The sequence below is a fragment of the Fistularia commersonii genome, chromosome 6 (genome assembly GCF_037954325.1).
Source record: "Fistularia commersonii isolate RoL2024-O1a breed Wild chromosome 6, RoL_Fcom_v1.0, whole genome shotgun sequence".
In the NCBI taxonomy this organism is placed as follows: Eukaryota; Metazoa; Chordata; class Actinopteri; order Syngnathiformes; family Fistulariidae; genus Fistularia; species Fistularia commersonii.
Window position 1 is genome coordinate 19,412,607 of NC_141289.1, and position 18,364 is coordinate 19,430,970.

Consider the following 18,364-nt stretch of genomic DNA (forward strand, 5'->3'; position numbering starts at 1 on the left):
ATAGATAGACACAAAGGTTTATATTGTATGATGGTTTCAGACGTGTCAAACTCTTTCCTGACCATCTTTTTATTCATTGTTTGTTTTGTTTTTTTTTCTACAAGCTGTATTATTGATTTGAAACCCTTCTCATGGTTTATCCCAGTTTCCCGAGTTTCCTTTTAAACGCCACATAGGTTAATGCGACGTATATCAAAATAACACGCACCGACGTGTTGTGAAATGTGACTTACAACACGTGTCCGAGCTGTTAACAAGACCAGATGTTAGAGTTTATGTCTGGCTTCCATTATTTCTCCCCTCTGACAAGAATAGACACAACAGTTCAGAGAGGATAAACCAGCGGGGTGGTCTCTTCGGAATGGCTGGATGATGCTGCACTTCTCACAACGATACCGCCTCTTGGGGATTACAGAACTTGCAATAGGAAAAAAAAATCTAAATCAATCCATTTTTGTGAAAAAGCCAGAGTAAACATCCGAGGGGAAAGGATATACCGACGGTTTAGCGCTCACGCTTCCATTGATGAATTGATCTGTGACAGTAATTGATAAAAGCGAGTCAGTGTTTAAGAGAGTGACATCAGCGATTGTTTTGTCTCGGTGAAATGGTCACAATGATTTCAGAGTCAGTCTTTCCTTTGTGTCATTGTTTCATTTTATTATTCCTTATTTGGCAGGTCTGCTCAATTATTCTAGTGTTTATTATACGGGTCCCATTTTGACCCCATTTCATCTACATTTAGACATGTGAGGTAAAAATATATCAGGACTGTTAACAGCGAATTGTCGCCCTCCTTTTGAGAAAGATATATTTCATTTTATCTCACAATCATTTTACTTTTAAATGTCATTTTAGTGACGTAAATAAACCCGCCTCGATGTGTAATATCGACCGAAGATTTGCTTTTATTTCCTCTCATATCTTTTCCGCTCCAGGCGTCACAAGTATCACCTTGACATTAAATTATGCAGGATGTCAAATTGATAATATTGCATTTTAATGTTGTCACTTTCACATCTCATGAGTTTTTCTCGCATTGTGTCCATTACATTTACTAACCAACGGGTGACGCTGTGTTTAATTATTCCAGAACCTCCCGTGTGTCAAACATTTTCAATTCCAGATCCACGTATCTTCTACTTATTATACATTTTGAATGGAATTAAATATAAACTAATAAGTAATTTGTTTGCAGGGATAAAACTGTCAGATTTATCGTGAGAAAATTGAGAAAATTGAAAAAAAAAAAAATAGAAGCGAGTGTGATGTTTTATTTGCATTATTTATTGCATTATTTGCATTATTTATTTGCATTATTTTCTTATTTCCTATTAATTTGATAGAGCGTCTGCTTTTTCTCTCACTTTTTTTTCTTTTTTTTTTCACCGCGCCGAAAGTTATGTAGCGTAATATAATAGTTTGACGGTGAACAACAATCCGCTCTTAAGGTCGTCCGACAGAGATAGCCGACGCCTCCCGTTCTGCAGAGCCGCTCTCCGCCGGCCCAATTCCGGTCCACCTTAAATACTCCTGCGCCGGCGCAGCAGTGACACATTCATAAATGCGCGCTCACGTCGAGCTACACCGGCGGGAGCGCGCCGCCGTCTTGTCAGTTCAACCCCCGGCTCGGCTCGCCAGCGGCGGACCCCGCACTCCCCCTTCCCTCCCGGCGTCCTCCAACCGCATCTTTAAGTCACTCAATTTGCGTTAACCTTGCGTGGAAGTACTTCAATGGCGAGTTGACCTTGCGGGACGTGTCAGGAAACACGGACGACAGAAAGTATTGGGTTTTTTTTTTCGGCCGTGGCGCAGCCGCGGACTCTCAGGGGGATTTTTTTCTTTACCCCCTTTCTTTTTCTGATTTTTTTTCTACATCAACCGTCGCTTTTTCGCAAGTTTTCGTCGTGAAACGAATGATGAGAGTCTTCCGGGGTGTCCTGGACTTGTTTACTCATAGTTAAAACCCGGGTTAAAGACACTTTTCCCCTCTTTTTTTTTTGTACACACAAAAAAAGAAACCAAACTTCTGTTCGTTCTTGGTTTTGTGAGCAGCGACTTCAACATGCTGGCTAACACTCCACTGTACGCGGCCAAGAAACGGAAGAAGCCGGTCCAGAAAATGTAAGTCAACCAGCAAAACGTCTAAAAATCAGTGTAACATTCACACAGTATCCGCTTCTAAATCCCTGGGCTACATTTCAACAACTCCATTTTACTTTGTGCCTCCTTATGGTTGTGCTAAGTCGTCCAGTTTGCGTGTGGTGTGTTAGCTTGATTTGAACTGTACAAACTGTTAGCACTCCTTAGCGTCTACTTCACAACACAGCATTATGTGCACATTTGTGCTTATTTTAACAGCTCCAAACTTTTAATTTGGGATACTTTTGAGATGATTATTTCTTAGGGTTACAGCTGTGCGAACATCTGCATGATAGCCACCCAGCACGGGGTTGCTTGCATGAGTTTTAGGCTGTTATTTGTAAGAATAAGACACATTGTTTGCAGTGTTGGATCCGTAAAGTGTGTTTTTCCTGCAGTGGTTGTGTAATGCAAGACCGAGGTAACGTGAACTGCGCTCCTCTGCAGGCCCATCCAGCATGGAAAATAAGGAAAACTGTTGCTTCAGTATTATTTAAATCGAATTATGCCATCGGAGTCTGCCACTGGTTCAAATGGTTTTCTGTGCTTTCATGAAATGCATCTCAACGGATCGGAATTCATCGAATATATATATATATATTTTTTTCCAGATTTGTCTGATTGAGCCCCTTGGGTGGTAGAATAACGCTGAAAGATAAACTGTAATGATCTGCTACCTTCTTCTGATTAGATTTTTACACGAAATGGGTGATTTATTTACTTAGAACCTCTTTATAAGCCCCAACATTGAAGGCAATTCTGCATTAATATTTAACAGTGTGAAACTGCAGGGCATTTGCAGTCCTGTGCGCCGCCAGGAGTAATGTTAATCATTATTCAAGTGCTTTTTTTTTTCCCCTCAAGACCTCTTACTTCAAGTGCCGCTGGAGGTCTCTGGACCACATTCTCTGAACCGCAACTTCATACTAGAGAAAACAGGCCTGAATTCTCATCTGCCGGACCTTTTTAAAGGCATTTCTACGGACATTTTAAGGACTATGAACTACATTTCAACTACTCATTAACTTGTACTTTATAGAACCAGTTGGAAGGGAAGCGATGAGTCAGCTCCAAACTAAATTTCCCTGCATAAATGGATCCTTGTTGGGTTAGCATTTAAGTGCAAGGAAATCTGTATCCAGTAGGTCACTGTGCAGCATTCATGCTTCAGTCCAATGCTATGACAAAATGCAATCTTAAAAATGGAAGATACATTGCCATAAAATTGACCCCCAAAACAAGAAAGTTAAAGAGAAATAGCTTGACCACTCGGAAGATATCGACAACATGCAAAATTTCCATAAAGTGCATTGATAATCGCCTGAAAGTTGTAGTGGGAAAGTGACATTGAGTAAGACACTGCCTTGCCCTGCTTTTGTTTTTGTTTGTTTTAACTTAAAGTTTTTAAGTGAAGAAAGTCAACCCATTCCACACATAAATACATGAATTTGACATTTTGATTTGTAATTTTTGAAAGAAAAATGAAATAGTCCTTTACCCTGGAACCTTTTCTCAGCATCAAATACCTCAAGGTCTCGAGTTTGCTTTCATTTTCATAGTTTTTTTTTTTTTTGTTATCCCTGAATATGTTCTCTGATACATATCTTCAACGAACAAGGTCCAGATCGTTTATCGGGCTTCTTCTCCAAAGCAGCGTGCACGAATAGTTACACGGAGATGTGTAATGGTAGCGTATATCGCCAGCGGTGCTCAGTTGCAGCATGTGATATTACTGCCTGCTAGTCTGAAACATTCTCCGGAGGGCTGTAGTATTGTGGTTTCACTCAAAACACAAAGGTGTTAAAATAACCGTTGAGGAAAGTGCTCCAGCTACACTTCCTTTGACCTTCATGGTGGTGCCACTTTGTGGTAAAATGTCTTCTCCTAGATACTATAATGTCTCGCTCAGGCTCTTTTTCATTATCTTTTTTTCTATTTTATTTTTTTAAGGTGTTATCATTATTAATTTTTTATATCTTCTTTTCCTTTGGGTTTTCCCCTTCAGGGGTCCCCACATTGAATCAACCTTCGCCATCTAACCCTATTCTCTGGATCCTCCTCTCCTATTTTTCATAGATATTAAATATATATATATATATATATTTTTTTTTTGTGTAGTTTTCTTTTTTAATATGATAAAGAAACTTTACTCTAGATTCTCCCAATGACTAAAATATTAATATTAATTCCTTGAAATCCAAAGTTGGACTCTTTTGTGTGTGTGTGTGTGCGCTAGTATAAGAATGCTAATAGTGTCTGATATAAGTTTACGATCACATGAATAAAACATTGATTTGTTCGATTGAAGTAGCCTATTATGGCTGTATTATTTCAAATGAACAAACACTGATCTAATGAAGTCGTCGGTTAGTATCCTCATTTTTCAATGTTTCTCTGTTTTACCAGAAATACTTTTCATGCTAGACGGTGGCCTTCAGTCATTTCCCGCATCAGTGTCATGTGTTTTGTGACCACAGATGTATAATATTTCAAGACAAAGTATTGGGCGGCAGGGCCTCCATTCATTGCAGTGAAAAGCTCAGGGTTAAATAATAGCAAGACTGTCAAATTTCCACTCTGTGGCTCCATAGAGAGAGAAAGCCTGCTTTTTGCGAACATCCAGCGGATCCCTTGGTTACTTGCGGATCGATTCATCTTCTTAAAATAATATGTGTATAATTTCGTTTTTGCTTCCTTCTTTGTGCAAATCTATGAAGCAAAGTATTTTTGGACATGAGTGATACTCTACTGCAACTACCTCAGTTTGTCCACTATTTGCTCTCCCCAGTCATTCTTTCTTCAAATTAAATTAAAAACCAATGTTTTTTTAACCTCTGACAAATATTTTGATGCTGTAATGGCATTTTTGGGATTGATGAATTGAAAATCAAATTGAACAAAGACTAAAACAGGATGTAAAAATGTGTTCAGTTCATTCTAAAAGGGTAATACAGACGTTTTAAATGGACGTATGGGTGAAATCACATCAACCTAGCTTCTAAAACTGAGTCCAACTTCCTGTCCGAGTTGGAAAATGGCGGGAGATGTGACCAGAGGTGTGCGCTATTTCACATTGTTGACACAGCTTTGTATGCAAAATCACCAAAGCTTTGCGGTTACCGATGCTAATGGACATAGCAGTTACCTTCATGTCAAAGTAGCATTAGCTCCCGACGGTCCGGTTCGATAACACTATCAAGGCCGACACGGTCGTCCGCGGTTGGTTTTGGAATACGATACAAGTTCAAAGTGCTGACAGTTTGCACAAACTGACCTAAGTTACTTATCTACGCGACATACGACAGGGTAATAAATAGTGTCACGATGCTCGGCGAACAGACCGGCCCGGCCTAGAAGACGAAATTGAGACGCCGTCTCTTTCCTCCCAGATGAAACCGGAGCCAGATTTAAAGTGACTTGGCTTTTGTCCTGCGTCATATCAGCTGATATTGGCAGATATTTAGTCGAACGTATGTCGTTTGTGCATCGTAATTATGAACAGTCCAATGCCTCTCAGATGTCTGCAGGATGTGAAATTCGAGTGCTGACAGCGCTTATTAGTTTTCACTTCAGCTGTAGGGGTTGTCAACTTTATGTTCATTTTCGACTCGCATGTAATGCTGTGACCAGCCTCTGGGAAGTTAACTCAAGATCTCTGACATGAAGTCAACATTTTTCTGGAGTTAAATCTCTACAACTTGATGCTAATCCTCGCTTTGCGAGACGCTCGGTTGATGTTAACAGGGTTTGGGTTAGAAGGTAGTTTTAGACTTCTAATTGTATATAATATGTCGGAATTTGCTCCACGGTAATGAAATATTACCTAAAAGGCAATTAGAAATAGTCATGAATTTAACTAAAAATGATTGTTTGCTTTAACTACACATTTTTGGCAGCTTTTATGTACTTTTGTCTAAATTAGCATCAGTCGTGTTATTTTTTTTCTGGTAAAGCCCAACTCTACCATTTCGGATGCGGCTCCCGACTGTTTAAACTCACAATAAGTCTATTTTTCAAAGCTCCTCAAGCTGTAAACATTTGCGAGTTAATAGCCGGAGCAGTTTTGTCGCAACCACCGAACTGTGAGAGAAAGTAAATCTCGGAAAACATTACGCTCGCGTTAAATCGTGTTTCGGAAAAGGACCCACGTGTTAAGCCACGCCGCCCGCCTCGCTGCTGTGCGGCGTTTCAGGGCTGCGAGCCCAGGCCAAGAGCCTCCCAGAACCCTGTCAGAGGTGTGTGTGTGCGTCTGTGTGTGTGTGTGTGGTATTACCTGTATTCATCACAATTAGGACGTAGAGGGCAATGTTTCCAGTAGGGAGGGTGGGAGGGCTGATGGCGTAATCTGAGCCTCGCTCTGTTTTTCCTCCTCCTCCTCCTTCGACTGCCACAACATACTTTTTCCCTCTCTTTCCTTCTGTCTCGCTGTTTTTCAGGGGGGTTGTTTTTTTTCTCCCTCCCTCCCTCGACTCAAATTAACATAGTTCTGTGTCACGCAAACGGTTACGTAAGTCTGCCATGTTCGCTCGCCTCGGTTTTTAGGAAAAGTTGCTCTTGGGGAGTTTATCTTTCTTCCCCTTCTTTTCTTTTTTTTTTTTTTTTTTTTTTTTTTTGCGAGGAGGGGGGGAAAGAGAAAGAGAGAGAGAGTTATGGATGTGTTTTGAGTGTGAGAGTCTGCTTAAGCTCTGCAGGCAGGATCCTCCCCGAGGCGGTGGGCCGTCTCTGCTTCCACCGCTTTGTACATTAATGAGCGTGTATCAGACTTATTTCAACATCCTTCGAATTGAGCGTGAAACAAACTCTCTCGGGGAAAACTCCACTCCTCCGCAACCTGGCCGAAGCCAGCGTCCGCGGTCTGGTCGGATCGGCGGGCGATAAGACCCGACTCGCTATCAGCGCCGTCGTCGGATGGTTCTGAGGTCAAGGCCCCGTCTGGGCTGGTGGAACATGTCCTGGCAAGAGGGTGTCACTTCCAAATTTAGAATTTTATTAGCGACGTGACTCGCATCCAAAAGTGGGTCGAATGTGAGACACAATAAAATCTGTTTATTGCTCAAATTATTAAACTTCCAATGCAATTACAGTTGTAGTCGGAATCTTGCGAGGAAAAAGCGACGAATACACGCTTTTGTTCATGTCCAAACCCACTATTGTTATCATGATACTGATACAGATCACCAACTCTTAAATATCCTAATTCAGACCAGGCTAATAATGTAAAAGATAGAAATCCTAATAAGCGTCGCAGTTGTAATGAAAACAAAGTAAACTGTTTTTTGCTATTGTTTTATCTGGAGTTTCACACTCTCACCCGTTTTCTTATTCTCAGTTATTTTTTTGTTTGTCAGTTTTGCCGGATTTTTTTCGGAAAACTCATCAGCTCCTTATTTCAGCGCAGACCACCGATCCCCGGGATTTCCATTTTTGCAAAGCCAAACCGAGGAACCTGCAGTGCCGTCCCGTTTCCTGGGGGAATCGCAGTTTCCTTCGGTCCACCATGTGAACCATTCATGAGCTTCACAATGCAGGTTACAGTGGTTTTGGATGACAACATTTGCGCCACAATGCTTTGTTAGACCCCTTTTGTTTAGACGAGACAGGTTTATTTTGAAAAAGCCCCTTTCGAACGACAAATGAAAAGGACCAGCGTAAATCTGCAAGAAGCCATTGTGTTATGGAGGAGATTTTGTTTTTTTGACAATTAGATTTAACCGCGCAGAGTTCATTCCAGAAATATTGTCTGTCAAATGTTGTTTTTTTTTTTTTTTTTTTTTTTTTTTCATTTATCGTAACTCCAGCTGAGAACAGACGCCAACAACATATTTGGTTTCTCTTGTTTCGAAGAAGGTGTCGTTGTCCCGTCAGAGACAAAGTGCCTTTGTATGAACGCAAGGGAGTGTTTCTTCAAGTTGAACATGACCAAGTAGTCTCGCTCTCTCTCTGTCTCTTTCTTTTTTTCTCTCTCTCACACACACACACACACACACATGCACTCTTATGAACACACCCCTTGCAGAACAGATCCACTAGATAAGGTGAGAAGCAACAACACTGGCCGCTCATTGTTCTTGCAGGGAGTTGTGCTGTCAGGAATGCGGCGATAGCCATCTCGCCTCGATGTCAGATATGTTGTGTTCTGGAGTATTATTGGAAGCAGATGTTGTATGTAAAGGGGGTTCAGGGCTGAGGGGGGGGGAGTTGCGAGACCAGTGTCCACATTTTACACTTTTATGTTACAGTAACAGTCCAGCCATTCAGCTCGCAACCTTTGCTTCACAGATTGTCTGCCTTTGATAGCTGGAAAAGCGTCAGTGTTACAGGGAAATGACTTTTCGCCGGACAGGCGCTCAATTATACTTTTGCCGACTCAACTGTAATGTGCTCGCTTTATAAAAAGCCGTGGGTTCCTTCTTTAGAGCAGCCGCCGTGTGAAATCCCACAATTTAATTCGGTCCTCTGTAACATAGGTGTCAAACCCTGGCCCGCGGGCCAAATCTGGCCCGCAGTGTAATTTATATTTGGCCCGCGAAGCCGCACCAAATAACAATTAGAGCCGGCCTGCCGGTATTATCGCATACAGCGGCTGTACCACTTATACTACAAATCCCAGAATGCTCTGCTGTGTTTTTTTTAGCAGGAAAACTACGTCAGAACCCATAAACGCCCTCTTCTCTGTTGACAGTAGTCATCCTGACCTTATGCTAACACTGGCACTGCACTACCCCTCCGAAAAATAGGAAAGGCAGAAAACAGGAATAAATATAAATGTTGGCCTGCGACTTAGTCCCGGTTTTGAATTTGGGCCCACTGTGTATTTGAGTTTGACACCCCTGCTCTATAATGTTCCTTTTCAGGGATTCAAACGCCACTCGTTTCATGTGTAACGAGAGAATTAAAATGTGTTACCACTTCTGCTACGAAGAGGAGAAACATGTTTACATGAGATTATTGTTCTACTTAATCGAGTAAGTAGCGATAAGCTATTCGTGTCGAAGTGACATCTTTGCCCAGAGTTGTTTTGTTGTGCTAATGTCACATAAAAATGTGACGCAAGGTAATTGTGACAAAGTAGTCTGCATTCTCCGCTGTGAGAAGCTGGACTGAGCTCTGCTGGTTTGCGTTTCAGGAGAGATTTGTGCTTTTCAAGCACTATTGAAAAAAGTAAAGTACAAAAGTCAAAGTTTTTAGTATCAAAAATAATACATGGCTTCTTTTTGCTTGAAGTAAATGTTCCAGTAATATAAAACAAAAAATGGTAACGCTTGAGTTCTTCAATATATGGTCAAACCTCTGCTTATAAATGTCCCAAATCATGAACAAATTGGCTAACTAACCGTTTTCAGTTAAATTTTGGAAGGAGCCGCTAACAAGCCTCTTTGCACAAAAACACAAACAAATTTCCCTGCCTTGTGCATTGTGACATTGTAGCGGCGGTGTCGCGTTGTTGACGTCTTCCATCGCTCGTTTTTCCCGTAAGTTAGCTCCTAAAAAAAAAAAGTTAAGCGTCTTAACGTTGATAGGTTAGGAATTACGGTAGATCCGAAGAAGGAAATAATAGCTAAACGTGAGAGATTTCGCCAAACACCGCAGCATTGCTAAGCCAACCATCCTGAAGAACAAAGATGTGCTAAAGCCTGCTGATGTGGAGAAAGTAGTGACTACTTTAAGGAAACAAAGGTCTCAGGTCGTAGAAGAGATCCAAAAGTTTGGATTAATGAAAGACAGCTGGCTGGAGATAGCGTTCGCGATGGTCTCATGTGAGAAGGCTTTATTTTTTGCATGCTGGTTTAGTGAAGGAAAGGCCGAGTACAAGTGCTGGCAAGAAGAGAAAGAACACCAGAAACACAGCAATAATTAAGGTTATCTTTAATTCCTTTCTGTATTTTTGCCACAAATAAACCCATAAAAAGTTTCAAAAGAGCGCGGCGTGTTTTTAGGGGCTGAAGAACGGATCAGTGGGATTCACATTGATTTCAGCGGGGGGAAAAATTGAACCGGCTCGCAAACATTTTGTTTCGAGAACGGAGTCAAAGAACAAATTAAATTCGTAAGACGAGGTTTAACAGTATGAGAATGTTTGCGTCATATCCTATGTTAACGCATGACTTTTCTTCACGGCGTCAGTTCGGTTTTCCTCGCAGGAGCAAAATAAGAAATGCTAAAGTTGTGGCAAGAGTTCAATTGAGAAAAATAGTTCCCAACATGGTTTGTGGTTTACTTTGACGAACCGGGGCCAGGACCTATGGGAGGAGGAGCTTTTCACTTCTATTGTCTTTGCTGCTTTGAGCTCCCCGAGAGAAACTGCATTCAATTCTACAGTATTCCAGGGAGGAAATGCTTCTCTCAAATGAAGCAAACTCATACCGAAACAATGGAAATGGACAAACGACATCTAAAATACTTATTTCTGTCATTTGATCGGCCCTGTGGGTGGCCGTCGCTGCTCAGTAGGGCCGTTCCAGTCCATGAAAGTGTACTGTATATGTTCTCAGATTGTTTAAGAGGCGGATAGTCAGGGTCAACTTCTTTTCATTGCTGAATGTTATACTCCAGAGTTCAATGGGGGCCTTTGTCGACCAGTAACCAACCCGTGATGTTCCTTTAGTAAGTCATGGTAACCTGATTAAGTGCTCCGTTTGACCTCTAACATACATTTCGCTGACAGGTTGTAAAGAAGGATTGTCTCAGCGCTTAATGTTAATTTTAGCACCGTTTAATGTCATTTATATCATTCTAGTCACACTTACTTCATACACTCGCCGCACTTATGTCAATGTTTTTGGAGCGTAAATCGAATTTTCAGAGCTGGATAAACCTCGAGTTGAACTGTTTCGTCATTATGTTTTATTTTCAGTATTTTCATGTCAATGTTAATCCAGAGTGACATTTACGGTCACGGCATGAGTTCCTCTGCCCCGTCATGTTACTTTTGGATAGTTTCTGCCCTTTTTACAAGGAGTCAAAACATTGTTTACGGATGGAATTGTCTATTACTCCTTATTATGCCGCCTATTCATTTATTGTAGCCAAAACTAATGTTTCTGTCACTGAGTCATCAATTTCAGACAGATGTTAATAACCAATATCAACTGTCTGTCTGTCGTGTTTTGTTTTGGTTCACGACGAAAATGCATTTGAACAAAGATGAGTTTCAATCTGCAGCAAGGACCAGTTTATTTATTTTTTGTTGTTTTTGTCATTATTCACATTCTGTGTGTGTGTCTTGACACTTGAAAGGGATCCCGGTTGCCAAGACGTTATTGTCCAATATTTTTACCAGTGACATAAAAACGATAATAAAATCTCTCGACTTCTCTTAGTTCGTATAAAATCGTAAAAAAAGAAAAAGAAAAAAAAAACTTCACTCGCCATTGTTTACGTCACCAAGTCTGTCTGGGCTCGATCCCGTTCGTTTTATCGTACGGTGCAAAAAAAAAAACCTCATGTGGACCCGAGAATGAGCTTCAAAATGAAGTCGGACGAAGAGTTGGCCAAAGTCGGCGGTGTGTCTCGCCAACTTTGCTGCTACGCTAACAGAGCGAGCGTCTGTTTGAAGGAGCTCTTCCTTTTGCCATCGGCTGTTCAAAGTAGACTTCCGGTCTTTCGTCATCAGACGCTCCTTCTGCAGGAGCGTCTCGTCGACGTTCTCGCAGGAGAACGTCCGGCGTGTCCTCCCTGTGGCTTTTCTTCCAGCCGGCTTCAATCCCTTCCCGAGGACCTTTTGTCCGCTCGTGAAAGAAAACTGTCGGCACGGCGTTTGGCTTCGGCGTCCGTTTAAAAACGAGCGGCACCGTGAAACTCTTTCGGCAGCTTAGCTCGGCTAAATGCGTCCACAAGCAATTTCCCCGCTCCTTTCTTCTCTTGTTTTTCCTTGGAAAGCTGCGTAGCTTAGCATCGGTCCCTTCGCTTCACACCCAAACGCGGCACAATGTGGCATTATTAGCATTCGCGCTGTACCGAGCCAACGTTAACACTCGCAACCTCCATACGTCATCAAGCCAGCATGCATCACGCCAGTAAAACAATGGCGGCGCCCCAGGTTCAAATGTGTTATTAATTTTTTTTTTTTTTTTTTTAACAACACAGTCCAGCATGAGACAAACAGTTACGCATATTTTTGCCTTTTCGTCCACCCTGGTGGGCTCCCTTGAAGGTAAAAGTGGTGGGCAGGTTGCAATGTCCCACCGCAACCATGCTCATCCGGACAGACACACACATTCAGCCGCAAGACCGGCCTCACCTGACCTAAAATTCCCACGGGAGTCATCAGTAGGAACATCTGAATGTGATTTAAGCTGAGGAGCAGCAGAAACGCAGCTGCTCTGCGTGACACCGGCCTTGAAACGGAAGGTCGCAGGTTGCATTTTCACAACCACCTCAAGTCCACCGAAACAGCTTGAGAGGCTCATTATGGCAGCAGCTGATCTTTGGCATCTTTTTAATCTCAGGAACTTTTTTTTTTGTTTCATGGGCCGTACCTGCCTTTGCACAAACATGCATGCGTGTGTGTGTGTGTGTGTGTGTGTGTGTGTGTGTGTGTGTGTGTGTGTGTGTGTGTGTGTGTGTGTGTGTGTGTGTGTGTGTGTGTGTGTGTGTGTGTGTGTGTGTGTGTGTGTGTGTGTGTGTGTGTGTGTGTGTGTGTGTGTGTGTGTGTGCGCCCACACACACACATGTCTGACTTTGTGACAGCAGCTTCCCCTGAACTTCAAAGTTATCATGAAATAACTAGAACATAAAGATGAAACAAACAATTCTTAAAAATAGATACCAAAGGAAGAAATGAGTAGAATACATTACCTTTTCATAAGTAACCAGAAAGTTGGAAGCGTGTCTGAAGTACTTAAAACATTTCTTTAAATCTGTTTTCGTTAAAATACATATTTGTCTTTACATGAACTGTACAAAACTTGACTCAATACAAGCCTTTTTTTTTTTTTTTTTTTGACCTACTATAATTGTAACGTCCTAAACGGACTGGTTTGAGATAATTTTAGTGCCGAAAATAAATGTTCCTGCATATTTTGTTTATTACTGAACGGTCACAGCGGGAGAAAAGCATGAATGAGGAAAGAACAGCTGTAAGGCAGTGTCAGACATCTTGGTTTGGCATTTATCTTATCTGAGCGGTGAGTGACAGGAGGCAGAGCTGAACAACCTGCCTCAAAGACTTATTTTGGAAGGGAAAAACTGAAAGTTACATTGTCATCTGGAAAGTTTAGATCATTGTCCTCAAGTGGAAAGCAGAATTAAGGACACGTGTTTCTTCTTCCCTTCTTGACTCATTGATAAGAACTTTGACCTCAGTTCTGCGATTCGGATTCCGTTTGTGAGCCAAATAAGTGCAGGAACACTGATTCAATATAATCGGCGGGTAAAAATGTTGAATTCACTTCCCCGACGGGGCAACAAATTGAAAAAAAGTCCTGTGTGAGCCTGGATAAGAACAAGTCACCCACATGCACGCAGTCACAGGGCAGGGGAACATTGAGCGTCACACAAATAAAGGAACATGAGCATAAAGGGTGGTGATGTGGCGACAAAACCCTGTGATTCTATGAAAATCAAGGCGTAATATCATGAGTTAAGGAGTATCATGAGGGAAAACATCAGAAATTTATCGGGAGAGTTTTTAAATTTTCAATTTCCTTACAAATCTGCAAGAAATGGTGCTTTTCTTTTCTCTCCTGGGAAATTGCTGTCATTTTAAGATCCTTTTCTGGAAATGTTATATGTACATAAATGCTTTATTTTGAAGTAATCATCCACTGACAGTACTTTTTTTATCTGACATTCATCGTATTACATAACACTCCTCAAGATCTTTTTGAACAATTTCCTCTTTTTTGAGAGCATCAAATATGACCAGATCCATTTTTAACACGCAAAGTAATTATTTCATTTTCTAAAGATAATGAATTTATGATCAATTCATTTCATTGAATCATTGAACAAAAGCTTCAATTCTGATATTTTCTTTCTTTCCTTTTTTTTTTCCAAACATCCTGACATGATTCAATTTACAATCTCCCATTTTCTCATTAAATCAAGACCTCATTCTGATATTGATATGTTGTTTTTTTTTTTTCCCCCCCAATTGAAATTTAACCATTTTCCTAAGCTAAGTGCTTTTTAGCTACACAGCTTCACACGTTCCCCTGGAAAAAGAAAAGACCTGGCTTGAGTTACAGCTGTGAAACCGCCGGTCAGCCGAGTTCAGTTTCAGATGCAGACCTGTTCTCCCCATCTGGCTGACGCCGCTGACCTGCAGCCAAAGAGTCTGAGCAATTAGTCTCTATTTACTGTGTCACCCAACAACAAGACGGTCTTATCGAAGCAGACTGAGGAGAGCGTCGAGCCTCCAGCCACCTGGGACTCGGCGCAGTCGTTTTTATTGCCGGGAAAAGGAAAACAGCTGAAATGACAGGGTTTTTGGACAGTCAAAAATGCGTTAAAACTTTTAAACCGCTCGCGATGATTCAAAACATCTTTGGGTCAATTCAAGTGTACTTCTGCATGCAAAAGAAACGGCAGAAACGCTAGTTTTAGCAAGCGTCCCGTTAGTTTTTATGTGGTTTTTGTTTGGGCCTACCGACCGAGATCAGAAATGGGTGTTCAAAAAGTGCAAAAGGAATCTTGATTAGTCATCGTGATTCAAGAGGGGGGAAGCTGAGTGGCGCCGCCCCACTCGGTGGTGAGACGCCGGTGACGAGCGGAGGAGCGCTTTTTACAGGAACCCGGACCTCTGGCATTGAACCGGGGAGAGAGAAGTTAGGAGAGATCCAACTGGTTGATGAGAGCCTAGAGAAGCTCATTCTTTGCAACAAATATCACTAACTTAAGCATAAACAAACATTTGGAAGACTACGGTCATTTCCGAACTATTGAGCGCGCCTCAGTATAAGCCGCACCGGCTAGCCGATCGCTATCTTGGGCTTCCTCCTGCGCGCTAAAACCGTCAAAGTCGTCTTCTTCGGCGTCGGAGTTGAACGGACTCAGAATATCCCGGTCATTTCATCGGTCCGATGTGACGAGGATAAATGTTTTCGCAACGTGTAACATCGTTGTTTAAGTGAAAAAAGCCGTGGCTTATTGTGCGGAATTCATGGTACTAACATTAAATACCATTTCTCTGTGAAATAACAAATATTTACAAAAAAAGTCTTTACAAAATATTTTGCTGTCTTATGTGAATTACTGAAAATGAAATGTCTTTGCCAAGTACTGTGTCGATGTGCGACATGTACTGTTATCCCACGATGTCTCATTTCATAGTTTCATTCAGCTTCCCGCTAAAAATGAAGTGCCCGTGACAGACTTAGAGATTATTAGATCCCATCGAAAGGGGCGCCAATGGAAGAGTTGTTGCTAGCAAGGGCGACCTCGTTGATAACGATGTCTGTTTGGGCAAATTTTAAGCCAAGCGCTTTTGAATCCGATCAAGTTTGTCACAGGCGTCCGACTCACTAATTGTCTGCAATTCTACCTGGGTCTGCACGTTGCGTGATTTAGCATCAAGGGGTGCCACGCTAACAAGTATCAGCAATCAGCTTGCAGGTGAATTTTGATAACGTTTTTGCACGGTGGGACTTGAAACCTAGAAAGCACCGTTCTTCTTGTTTTCTTTGTAATTGTGTCGTAAAAAGTGCGACCCCAAGAAGAAAATGAAAATGCAGTTTGGATTATTACTCTTTAGCTCCGAGTCAAAATATGCTACCATATTCTGAACATGAAACACCATTCTGCTAATGCATCTTAATTTGAATTATGATCAAATATATGCCCCTGCATCACACTTTATTGCTGCAACTGTCTCCACGCGGCCCAACCGACTGCATCGGTTTTATTCCCCCGGGTGGAAAATCCTAATACAGACGTGGGTTTAATGGCTCTCTTGTATGCGGATGGTCGGTATATTTTCCAGCCCCTTTCGGGATCAGGTTAAGCTGTCGGTGCTGCAAACTCGGATTATTTCTGCAGCATGTGTGTTCAGCTATTAGTTTCTGCTAAGTGGACCATCATGCAAAAAGACATATTGAGTTTCTCTCTCTGTGAGGGTGGAAACAAAAAGTCTCCCAAACATCACAAAACTCACCACCCGAGCACAGATGGAGGAGCAACAGAAAAAAGAGATTACTAAAATTGATAAATAGAATGTGCAGGAATATTAAATCAGCCTGTTTTTTGTCCATGTGGTCAGGTGGGAACCGGGCCAAACCTAGGATACTACAGTATTATTGAAAGCAGATTGTTGAATAAAACTCAATGACTCTCCAAAGATGCAGGAAATAAAAGAACTGGTTGTATTACCGCGGAGTTTCCTGTAAACAAATGTCTACATTTTAGCGATTAGAAGTCGCTGTCCTTTAAGCACAGGCGAGTGTATCGCGTGTGACCGCCGACGCTGTTAAACACAAAGACTTCGGAACAGGTGACATCAGCCGCTGACACGGTTGCCCCGGCAACAGTAGATGGAGACGACAGCGAGTTCGTCCGCCTCTGGAGAGCGGAAGCCGTCCGGCTTTGTTATTTTCCACTCAACGTTTAATCTTCGGCATCCAGCTGCCAGGAGCGAAACAGCTAAACATGGGGAGTAATTTGGATTAAATTATTGTGATTATGAACGAAAAGCAGGCAGATTACCGCTACGAGTGTCATTAAAAGGGTTTTTGTCTAATTTGTATCGCTGAAGGTCTGAAAAGGAAGCGTAATGACTCGCAAACACACTTTTTTTTTTTCTTTTTACAAGCGGCTCGTCGTCGTTAGTGTGTGTGAACGCGCTCTTGCCCATCTGCTGATGCACTGACGCACACACACGTCATTAAACAAAGCATATTTAGCCTCCAGCTTGTTGTACTTGTCATGACCTTTCTGAATCTCACATCAAAGTTGCTGCTCTTGAGGAAAATCAAATGCTTAAAATATACGCGTTTACGTTTGGGAACGTTTCAATCACTTTCCCCTCCCGGTCACTTTCGTTTACATCAGTGATGTCCACCATCTTATAAAATAAACTTCTATGTGAAAAGCTGTGCGTGAGTAAATGTTGTTATTGTGTTTATGAACTTTGTGTGTGTCCAAACCCTTAAAATAGACCAGGGATTACTTTCCTTCATTATCACCACAGAACAGGGTCTGAGTCAGAGCACTCGGTCTTGAACGCCTCTTGCCACTTATTAACGCTTTCAATTCTTTTTTTCTTTTTTTGCCATTGAAACACAGGGCAGAGAAAACTTTTAGAGCGATAAAAACTATGGAAATATCAAATTCAGATCCAAAAGACAATTCCCCGGGCAAATACTTGTAATGTTACGGTAAGGATACTCTTTTTTTTTTTTTTTTTTTTTTTCTGTCATACGCCGCCACAAAATCCTTATGTCAGGTACAAGATTGTGTTTATAGTAGAAGATGTGCGTCCGAGGCAAACATGATTTGAGAAGATCGTGCATATACAACTGTAAAAGTGTCGTGGAAATTTCGGAATCCCTCCTGGGAGACGAATGTCAGCTTGAAGAAAGTTGCTTTTTGAAAGTGATGCTAATGCCGGCAAAAAAATAGCTGAACTCGCGTGAAATAACGTGACCGCCGACGCCGAGGTGGATCTTTTCTCAACAGCGTGGCCTCCTTTCACAAAGACGTGAGGTTCGAAGCGCAGGAGTGACACGTTGACACGTACATGTGCGGTTTTATGCAACAACTCATATCAGGAATGAAGAACAAAAGAAAAGTCAGGTGTAGGAAAAAAACCTAAGTTTACCTCAAGAAATTCAGGCTACATTAGCATAAATAGATGCTACATGAGCAACTTGCCCACACAGGAGAGACGGGAGGTTTTTATTGCTTTTTTTCTTTTTTTTTTTTTTTTACGATAGGGAGGATTCCAAGGAATGGGTTTGGACGGGTGGGATCCGGTACTGGTACGCCATTTGTCAGCTTATGTTTACATTTGTGGAAGAACACCATCGTGTGCTGAGTGTGCGGTAGATGGAAATGAAGTAAATGGGGGGAACAATCATTTAAAGTAATCTTCGGAAAAATTACTTCTCCTCAAACATGGGTTTTAAGAACGCAACACACAGAATTCAAATGGTCCTCATGAATGAATGCTCTTTTGAGTTAAACCGTTCCCACCCACATTTTTGACCTGCTGTAATTGTTGAAATAAATTTCATGTTCTCCCCAAGACTTCCAGAAAATACTGTTTGCCATTACTCATCACTAAAGC

General features: G+C 41.7%; 1 protein-coding gene across 1 annotated transcript in view; it reads left to right on the forward strand.

Moving 5' to 3' along the window:
- The first annotated feature begins 1,598 nt into the window (after positions 1-1,598).
- Positions 1,599-18,364, forward strand: part of LOC147233581 (uncharacterized) — a 111,198-nt gene continuing 94,432 nt past the window's right edge. The window contains exon 1 of the mRNA XM_086148550.1: positions 1,599-2,124. Within this exon, the coding sequence (XP_086004676.1) occupies positions 2,066-2,124 (59 nt within the window). The 5' untranslated portion in view covers positions 1,599-2,065. The remainder of the gene's footprint in view (positions 2,125-18,364) is intronic.